Source organism: Parasteatoda tepidariorum, unplaced genomic scaffold (genome assembly GCF_043381705.1).
Source record: "Parasteatoda tepidariorum isolate YZ-2023 unplaced genomic scaffold, CAS_Ptep_4.0 HiC_scaffold_331, whole genome shotgun sequence".
Taxonomy (NCBI): Eukaryota; Metazoa; Arthropoda; class Arachnida; order Araneae; family Theridiidae; genus Parasteatoda; species Parasteatoda tepidariorum.
In genome coordinates, this window is record NW_027261662.1 from 29183 (window position 1) to 39822 (window position 10640).

General features: G+C 29.3%; 1 protein-coding gene across 1 annotated transcript; it reads left to right on the top strand.

The window, feature by feature from the left end:
* The first annotated feature begins 4256 nt into the window (after nt 1-4256).
* LOC107448690 (zinc finger protein OZF) lies at nt 4257-9641 on the top strand. The gene has a single exon (XM_016063987.4). It carries the CDS (start codon nt 4381-4383, stop codon nt 5677-5679), a length of 1299 nt encoding a protein of 432 aa, XP_015919473.2. The 5' UTR covers nt 4257-4380; the 3' UTR covers nt 5680-9641.
* Nucleotides 9642-10640: the final 999 nt, after the last annotated feature.

Consider the following 10640-nt stretch of genomic DNA (forward strand, 5'->3'; position numbering starts at 1 on the left):
CTCCTTTCTTTCCTACACTTAATCTTTAAATATTGATTATAAAATTCCTATTTATCAACTTCCTCTGTTTTATGAAGATTTTACTTTGAAAGTTATCTTTTATATTTGATTCTTAATTTAAATAAGTGGAACTTAAAAAATTTTAACCTCCACAACATATGTATAATATCAAACATATATAGTACCAAACATGGTATTACTTTGATACAGGCACTGAAAAAATTAAATCGTATTTAATTAATTTTAAATCTTAAATGACAATACAAATAAATCTGAGTTACTTAAGATTCCAGCAGTTTATCTTCACACAATTTTATTTTTTAACTTATTTTTGTGTCTACTCCAGGTTAGTGAAAGGACATTTTATACTATGTCCCAGGTTCAAAAAACAAGTGCTTTAAATTTCTCAAGAAATACTTAAAGGATTATTTTGTAACTTTGAAGATGTTTAGTTTTTTGCGCATCAGACACAGATCTATAGCAATTCAGTTGAAATTTGAGACTTCTACCCGTAAGGCAGAAAAAATTCTAAGTTTATTTACAATAATTCTCTTAAGTGGTAAAGTGACAAATTTAGCTTTCAGTGGTCCAAAAGTAATCGTAACTTGTTTTGTCAATAGGCAGGGCTGATTACGCTCTGGAAAAATCCCGAATTTTTCGCTAACAGTGATCCTAAGATCGAAGGTTCAGACGTTTCAAAAAATCATTGATCACAGAAGTTTCTGGAAATCAAATTTTCAAAGGCGAAACTTAAAAACACAGTTTATTTTATTTGTTTGTAAGGGAGAGCCAGATACTTTATAAGCTTATATTCCTGATAAATATTTATTTTTTATTAGTAAATGGTTATTATAATCATAAACTCAAGAAAAACATACAGTAAAACCTTTTTTTGTGCGTTGGATAGGGACCGCATAAAAGAAATCATAAAAAAAAAATTATAAGTTATTACGTATAATAAACAACTTTGTACGATATACTACCTAAAAAAAATTTTTATGCAGTGGTAAGGAACGCATAAAAAAAAGTTGGACTTGAAAAAAATACATCAATGATTTATGGAGAATGCTTTCAATTAAATTAGACCTAAAAAAATTTTAAAAATAATTAATTCTTCATGTACTTGGAGAAGTTTTCAAATTATGCGTTAAATAGTTTGCTGCTACTCGTCGTAAGCCAAAACGCGCATCTTCTGAAATAGTTAACAATAGCTTGAAGATAGGATTTAAATTGATTTGTTTCTTGGTACCATAAAATCGGTGATCAATTTTATGACGACGGTCGACTGGTCAGTTGCTTGTAAACCTCATGAAGTGTAACTTTAAACACCAAATTGTATCTCAAAAATTTCAGAGTGACCCTCGTATGTACGTAACTGACTCTGCCTTATCAGGAGATTGTTTAAAATAAATGAACAGAGCATCGCGAAGTCCAGATACATCGCTGTCAAGGAGAGACCACGTAATCAGAGTTCGTCCACAACATGTATATGTACATTGATAGGAAAAATTAAACTGCCCCTAAGATTCATATACCGCATAAAAATAAATCACACAAAACCAAAATCGCATAAAAAAGGACCGCACAGAAACAGGATTTACTGTACAGTCACTCGAAAAAATGACTGTATTTGTAAATTTTAATTACTTCACCTGGTCATCATAGGTATGTATAAAATTTTAAATATATTCTAAGTAAACTAAGAAATATTAAAAAAAAAGGAAAAATCTGAAATAGACTAAAATTATGGAAGAAAAAAAACGTAACGCTTTTTTTTTATTTTTTTTTTTGCATCCGGACTGAATTAGGAAGTAATATGACCCTTCATCCATTAGTTACATCTGTAGTTTTAGTTTAACACAAAAGAAAAATTCTTGGAAATTGATCATGATCCGATCTAACTGTACAACCAAGTACGCTTTTAAAACATTGCCCCTGTCCCTGAAACTGATATGCCTTCAACCATCAAGATTAGAAGCAAAGCTATTTTAAACTGAAAATATTTTGCCATAGTAAAAACGAATTGACTATCCTTTAATGGCAGAAAGGGATGTTTGTCCTGAAATGTATCGTAACTAGGACTGGGCGATATTAGAAATTATATATTCCTTTAATGGCAGAAAGGGATGTTTGTCATGAAATGTATCGTAACATACATTCCATTCGTTTTTCAGCCTGGAATGTACAATGCGCAACAAAAGGAAAAAAACAACGAACTGGACCACCCTGAATAACTTTTGATTTGATGATAAGATGCCTAGGACTTGCAAGTCTGTACTAAAATTAGGACATTTGAGGTCACCATGGTGACCTCAAATGTGCTAATTTTAGTACAGACGATATTTTAAGTGCCAGAATTAAATAGAAATTGCACTTTCTTCCAATAAGCATACCATTTTTGACGGATTTGGATTTCTAGACCCCAAAATATACGGGTAGCAGCAGTCCATGAAATATGGCGGTCAAGAAAGTGCTCCAAAGTTTGGACCTCTTAATGTTAATTTTACTTTACGCATTGTGTTACATCAAAATTTTTTAAGCGAATCGAAGAAAATTTTCACACACTTATAAAATTCATTTATCCAAAAATAATTTTTAGTAAACTTTTATTATTTTATTCAATTTTGATAAAAAAAACTTTTGAAAAGTTATCAAGTTTTTTTGCATCTGTTTTTAAATAATATAATTTTACATGGCAAAATACAAAATTTGAGCGAAATCAGTCGAATAGTCTCTTAGAAATTGAATTTCAAAAGGGCTAGATATTTAAACTTCGATCTCTCAGGAACTATTCGATCGATTTCGCTCAAATTTTGTCCTGTAAAATTATAATTTTTAAAATGGGTGCAAAGAATTGTATACCTACTTTTAAAAAGTTTTTCAACCATTGTTGAATAAAATAATGAAAGTTCACTAAAAATTAATTTTTTGCATAGGATTATCTAATTTGCTTTAAAAGTTCTCGAGATGTAGCGAAATACACAAAATAGTAAGATTTATTACATTAACTTTTCCTGGCTATAAATTGTTGCCGCTTCCACCTATATTTAGGGGGTTCGTAAATCTGTCTGTAGCCTTCCAAAAATGATATATGTTTATTCAGAGAAGGTACTTTTTTTTTTGTCTGACTTCTTCGTAACTTAAAATATCGTCGACTCTTATTAATTAGCATATTTGTGGTCACCCATCTCTTGAGCCCTAAGCGTGAAGGTCTCTGATCATTAGATCAAAAGTTATTTTTAAGATCAAAACATAAGATCAAAACATATTTTCATATATTTTAATGGTATACCCAGGGCCCGATTAACCTCTGAAAATAGGGGAAGCATAATAGGATTTTGGGGCCCCCCTAACTTGGGCAAAATAAACTTTTGATATTTTTTGCCCATAAACAATACATTTTAAAGAGACGAGAACCATGTAAAAACTATTAGAACCTTAGAAAGGAATACATAGATCCTATGCAATCATGTTGGACCCTTCAAGCCCAAGCATTATAAATGTGAATGCACATTTTAAATATTGCCGATGAATTCCCCATCATTTTAAATTTAAAAACATTAATCTGAAGACAAAATGTTGAGTGTAGATATAGATTCCTAAAACACGATTTCAAAGTATCTATCTTTGGAGCTCTCACTCTGCATTTTTGCATTATAAAACCAAGTGAGAGGTTTTCTTGTACCATGGGTTGGATTTTGTCATTGGGATCCGTCATTCACTAAGAATTTTGGAATTAAATGACTAAGCAAAATTATTTTTAATAGATAATAAAATTATTTTTAAAATTACTTTTGATAGTTAAATAAGACAAAAATTAAATTTTTTTGCCATTAAATCCTCGTTATTGGATACAGGGGCCCCCACCAGGGGGGGAGGTGGGCTCACGATGCGCCCACTTAAAGCTTGGGGGGGAATTTTTACACTAAATAAAACGAATAGTTTTTAATAAAACGAACTAAATAAAACGAATAATTTAGAATTTGCCCAAGAATGCGCCCAAGAGCTTTGGGGGGGGGGCTACTGATTGGATACATAATTTATTGAAAAAAGTTATTTAATCTTCATTTAATTTATAAGTCAACCACCGAAAATGAATTACATAAAATATATTTGATAAATATGAAGTTAATAACATTAATAATTTATAAGGCAAAATGTTTTTTCTCGCAGTCCCAACAATTCTCTACAAAAATAAATAACTATTAATACATATTAATATATTATGTTCAAATGCTAGAAACCGATAGTCGGTGCAATAGACACTGCCTTTTAAGTAAACAATCAAAGCAAGTACGAAAATAAATAATTTTCAAATTTTCTAGGAACATTCAAAATTTTGTTGATTGGTTGTTCGTTTCGTGCATTCAAGATAGTATAATGGCTTCAAGTGACTGTGAAAAAAGCCATAAAGAAGAATGCTATGTGTGCGGTAAGCTCTGCTCAAAAAACAGTCTCAAAAGCCATTTAAAAACACACACAGATAATAAGGTTTATCGTTGTGATGAATGTGGAAGATGTTTAAAGTCGAAAAAAATATTAAAAAAACATAAAACAATTCACCAAACCCATTATGTTTGCCGCAATTGTTATAAGAAGTTTGAAACTCATCAGTCATATGAAAGTCATTCATGTGTTTCTAGAAAAATAAGAGACCGCGTATGTGACACTTGTGGAAAAGCATTTTACTCTCCTTACGACCTTAATCGTCACATCAGGTCCCACACAAATGAAAAACCGTTTTTATGCGATATATGTGATAAAGGGTTCACTCAAAAAAGTAATCGCGATATACACTACCAGGGCCATTTGAGAGACAAATCTATTCCACCTCCAGTACGGGAAAAAAAATATGTTTGCGACATATGCTTCCAAGCCTTTGGATGGAGACAACATTTAAATAGACATCGTAAAATTCATAGTGGTATTAAACCTCATGTGTGTAACATATGTAATCGAGGATTTAATCAATCAACTCACTTAAAGTGTCACTTACTGACTCATTCAGAGGAAAAGAAATTTAAGTGTGAGGAATGCGGTCAAAGCTTTAAATCGTATACTAACTTATATACTCATCGTAAAAGGCATGGTGAACCAACTATATTTTGTACTGTCTGCAACAAGGGTTTCCATTCAAGTTCACGTTATGATTCCCATTATAAAACTCACACTAAAACCAAGCCTTATATTTGTGATATTTGTCATGAAAAATTCTCTGTTATGGACTCCCTTATTCAACATTATCTAAAACATTCCAGAAATCAGGTAAGAAATGATATTAGAAGGAGAGAGGAAGATAACGTATCTCAGATGATTTTAGTTGAGGAAGGTAATTCTGATGAAACAGGTTCAAAACCCCTGAAGAGGAAACACTCGGATATATTGGTATGTTTAGAGGATGATGCAAAAGATAATAAATCTTCAAAAAAGAAAAGTGCCCAAATAATCACAGAAGATGATCCGGATCCAGCACATTTAAGACCTGTTAGGAGAAAACGTTCGCAAAAATTCAGATTGGTTAATCCATTGAAACTAGTTCAGCCAAATGAGATCATTTCAAAAATTAAACCAGAATTGGTAGAGGAAGAATATTCTGATGAAGGACAGCAAATTGTTGTTGTTGAACTTCAAAATATTAAATCAGAGGAGTTAAGTAATCCTGATTGTCAATTTTCTTGATTTATATTACAATTGCATATTGAGAAAAAATGTTTGCATTGTCAATTAATGTTGTATTGAAGTAAAATTGTTGCATAACTGCAAATATTTTTTTAATGTGCCTACATCAATATCAGCTGGCTTAACCAAAATTTTTTTCAACATGACTAAAAATTTTCAAGAATGTGTTAAATGATTTGAATAAATTACTAACAATTAGTTGTTATGAGTAATTACAATAAGATAATATATTTGTGTCAGGCTCATATTCTAAGAAAAGGCTGCAAATTATTACTTCAAGATCAAACTTCAAGATTTAAATTATCCTGATTATGAATTTTTTTTGTTTATATTTTAAAAATTTATTTATAAATTCAGTTGAATTCTACAGCAGCTACAGAAAAAATTATGTAGCTACGCATGTTTTTTGAAGATGCTTGCATCAGTGCCAGCTAAAATAAACATTATTTTTCAAAATTAGTTACATTGTCTAAATATTTCTATTCAAAAATATGTCATTGTAAATCATTTTCAATAAATTAGTTTCCATGAATAAACTTACTAAGAAATTATGATAAATACTGGATAATAAGATAATTCAGTTAAGATTAACTACAGCATTTTTAAACACAATTTGTATGGTATTCTGTAATCATCACCTTTAATGAATTATGTATTTCTTGTAAAAAATAAAAGTGTATTTATACACTTGATTCATTAATGTAACATTTTAGTGAAGAAAAATTAAGAATATTATTTGAATCTGACAATTTCTTTCATTGTGGAGAGAAGTTCAACCCCTTGGGGGTTAAGCAAATGGGACAAATTTGGAGAATGTTTCTTCCTTCCTAACAATATTTCTTTATCTAATAACATGGGAAACCAGTTTTGCTATGGCGTGAAAACTGTGGATTAAAACACGACTTTTTATGTTCAGAACCGTCAATGGTTGAAAATAAAATTAAAAATTAGATTTATTGCCAAATTAAAAAAATTAAGTGTTTTTTACATAGTGCATAGCGTTTTTAAAAAGTGCTCTTTTTTTCGTTTTTTAAAAGCCCTTTAAGGTGCTTTTTTCATTGGGAGTTTTTGAAAAGTGCTTAGTTTTCCCTTTTCGCAAATGAAATTTTTTTCTTTACCCTGACAAATTTCGAAACATATTATGTATTATGCAAAAGCATGCTTTTCACATTATTCTATTCAACGTTTTTACCATTCATTCAACCACAATCCATTTCGGCGTACCTTCGATCCATAGTGTATGGAAGAGCCAATCATTTTGCATGTTTGATTAAATACTTGCAAATCCGGATTTGCGTCTACTGAGATGGGTTCGGTGAAATTATTGCACTCTCGTGTGCGACTCTGCTGTATTTTGTTAGATCTCAATTTTTGTTAGTTCTCAATTTCAGGCTTCATTTCTGAAGTCGAATCGAAAAATCTCTCTATCTTTTGATGGTGACTAATATAATCAAGAAAAGAATTATTTGTCAGAAACTAGTTATTTTATCGTGATCATGTAAAATCTTTGAAACTTATTTTGCATTTTGTTAATGTATATAATGCTTAAAAATAGTTTTTGAGTGCTTAAAAACTACTTAAAAGGTGCTTATTTTTTGTTGAAAGATTTGGCTATGCAACCTGTTTTATAATAATCCTTCATCTTCTCTCAGTTTGGTTTGTCAATATTACTAAGTTTTAAAGTTTTCAATGTTTTATTACTTTCAGGTTTTGATATCATATGTGAGTTTTCTCACTTAAGCCTTAGTTTGCTACTCTCAATGTATACCTTTTTTTTTTCTATATTTTTGGCAAGAGTGCTAAAAATATATATTAAAGGCAGGGATAAGTAATGTTATCAGAATTATGAAATTGATCAATTATTATCAAAATTATATCTCAAGTTAACCAAAAAGAATGTTTATTGTAACAAATCTATGTCTGTGCAACATTCATTAATGTTAATATTTTATCTATTTATTATAAAACGCATGCTTAAAATAAATTTAATTACTATTAAAAGTTAATTAATTTATTGATACAAATTTAAAATGTTAAATGTCCAAAATCTTGGTGGTCATCTTTCTACAATAAAGTTTCGTTAACATATGTACTTAGTTAATGATTGGGGGAAAATTGTCTCTCATTAAAAACACATTGAGTGTCACATCAGTCATGAGTGACTGAAACGGAACTTTCTATTATGGCATCATCACTTATCAGTGATTTACAGCATAAAATTTTATCTAAAACTAAGAAATTTTCATTGTTGTTATCAATTACTAGAAATTTGTTTAAGATTTACTTGATTTTTATTTTTAACAAATCAAATTTTTATTTACTTCAATCTTTTAGTAGTGAGCTTGTCGCACTGGTATACTATAAAACAAGCACTACTGCTATGCTACAAACATTGGCATGAGAGGGATTCCTTTAAAAATACGCTTGGCACTCAACGACTATAACATGTTGAAGATACCTTGAATGATTTTTGATGCTAGATGTTTAAAAAAAAGAGTCATTTGGAACAAATGTTAGAAAAATTTTACTTTTTACTAACTGAAACTATTTTTGATTTATATTGTTTGATCGAGTATTCTTTACAGAATTGAAATATGTCTCGTTACATCTTTTATATATTCCTTCACCGTAGCAAAATTTTACACTATTATGAATCAAACAAAATGTATTAGCCTTACAAAACAAATAGATAAAATGTTATACAGATCATGATGTAATTGCATGCAGCAGTATGCTTAACTGCTGGTATAGAAAGATTGTTTTCTGTTTTTAGATTTGCACAAAACAAAACTAGAGACTGGTTAGATGTTAATGAAGCTGTCAAACTTGTGATTATTTTTAAAGTACAGTAGAGCGCTGATTATCCGAACTGCTCGGGACCAAACATCGTTCAGATAATTGGAAGGTTGTTTAAAATCTAGTAAATTATCATTATTTATGCACTAACTTGCCTTCACACTTCTTCCAGGTTTAGGACTGGCAGTACTATCTAAAATAGCTCTGTTTAAAAAAAAATTTAAATATTTTTAGTTATTTTTTTTAAAACTTTTTTTTTTATTTTGAATTTTTTTAATCATATTTCAGCTTTTTAAATTTTTTTTTGTCCATTACTGATTTAACCACATTTTTCTTTATTTTCCATTACAAAAGAAATCCAGCAAAGACTTTTGTTTCAAAGAAGATGCTCTTTTTTGAGCAGCCATATTCCTTATTCTTTTAAATAAATCAAATGAAATGGATCAACATCATTTTGGCATTCTAGTTAATTCATTGCAATATCTAATAAGTTGCATGCATCTATATGAGAAGGTCCACTACTTTGAACTTGATCACCTACGTCTTCCTCTGTGGAGTTCCGATTTTCATTCAAAATTTTAGCAACTATTTCATCATCATTTGAAATACCGGGACGTTTTCAGTGTCTCGACACCAGTCTTCTATTTCTTCTGCTGCATAACCTGGCATCTTTTCATCCGAATGATCTACTTTTTCAGAAATTTAGAAAAATTGTTGATAAGTTAAAAAGTATTCTAAACTTTGAAAAAAAATAAATTAATAAATAAATTCGAACACAGTTCGGATAATTGGACATTCGGATAATCGGCGCTCTACTGTACTTAATAAATAAATGTCTTTATTTTATATACAATTGTTAATCATCAATTAATATTTAGTAGTTATCATAAAAAAAAATTTTGACATTGTTAAGGATTATTTTCTACCTTGTTTGGCTGGAAAATAATATGGCTCCTACTATATATATTTTTCCTTATATCTCTGGTGGTCTTTCGAATATAATGATAAGCTAGTTTACCCAAAAAATATTTTTCCATAACTAGCTATTTTTAAAATTATTTACTTTAAAAATGATTGAAAAGTTTTGACTCAACATAATATAACATTTTATTGAACTATGCATTTTTATATTATTGAATAATTCAATAAATAAGTATTCAAAAACAGTGCTTTTGAATTTTTATTTTACTAAGGATTTGTAATTATTTCATTTAAACGTTTGACTTTATGGTTGAAAATTTACTTTAGAAGATTTTCAAATAAAGTTAAAAAGAATTGTTAAAAATCAATTGTTTTTATTTTTGCATTTAATAACAAGAGTTAATAGTAATCATAAAATTATTTTTTATCTAAGACATTTTTGGGTAAATATGTTTTAAAATGTACTCTTAATTTATGCAGTTAGTTCCAGAGGTAGATTGGTATTTTACAAAAAGTAAAAATAGCAGTAGGGAAATTATTGAATGCTCTGATGACTAAACTATTAGAATCAAATTTTCCAAATTGTAAAAAGCACACATTTTCTAAATTTTAATTGCTTTGATTTTTTTTTTAAAGAAAAATGTTATGTAACGTACTTGTCTGTAAAAGAAGTACTATTTTTCAATTCGAAAAACACTGCCTTTTTAAAAAAATAAATCACTAAAACTGACATTATCCCAAGTTTTAAAAAGTTGAGAAATATTGCTTTTTAAAAATTGAGCAGCAAGTGTCAAATAGCATACTTCTGGGAAAATATGACTGAGACATACAGGACAACAATATTACAATTGCATTTCAGAAATAACTTTTTCCAATAATAAATAAATTTTTTCATGCAGGGCTGATTGTGCTGCGGAAAAAAATCCGGATTTCCGGACTTTCTCTAACAGTGATCCGGAAGTTTCCGGAGATCGAAGGTCCAGACGTTTCAAAAAATCATTGATCACAGAAGTTTCGGGAGTTCAAATTTTCAAAGGTGGAACTTAAAAACACTGTTTATTTCATTTCTGCGTAAGGGAGAGCCAGAGATATACTTTATAAGCTTATAGTATTCATGATTAATATTCATTTTTATCAGTAAATAGTTGTTATAATCATAAACTCAAGAAGGAAAGACATATTTGTAAATTTTAATTACTTCTCCAGGTCATCATAGGTATGTGTAAAATTATAAAAATATTTTA

Excerpts from the sequence above, each read along its gene's own strand:
- LOC107448690 (XM_016063987.4), top strand. The coding sequence starts at position 4,381 with ATGGCTTCAAGTGACTGTGAAAAAAGCCATAAAGAAGAATGCTATGTG.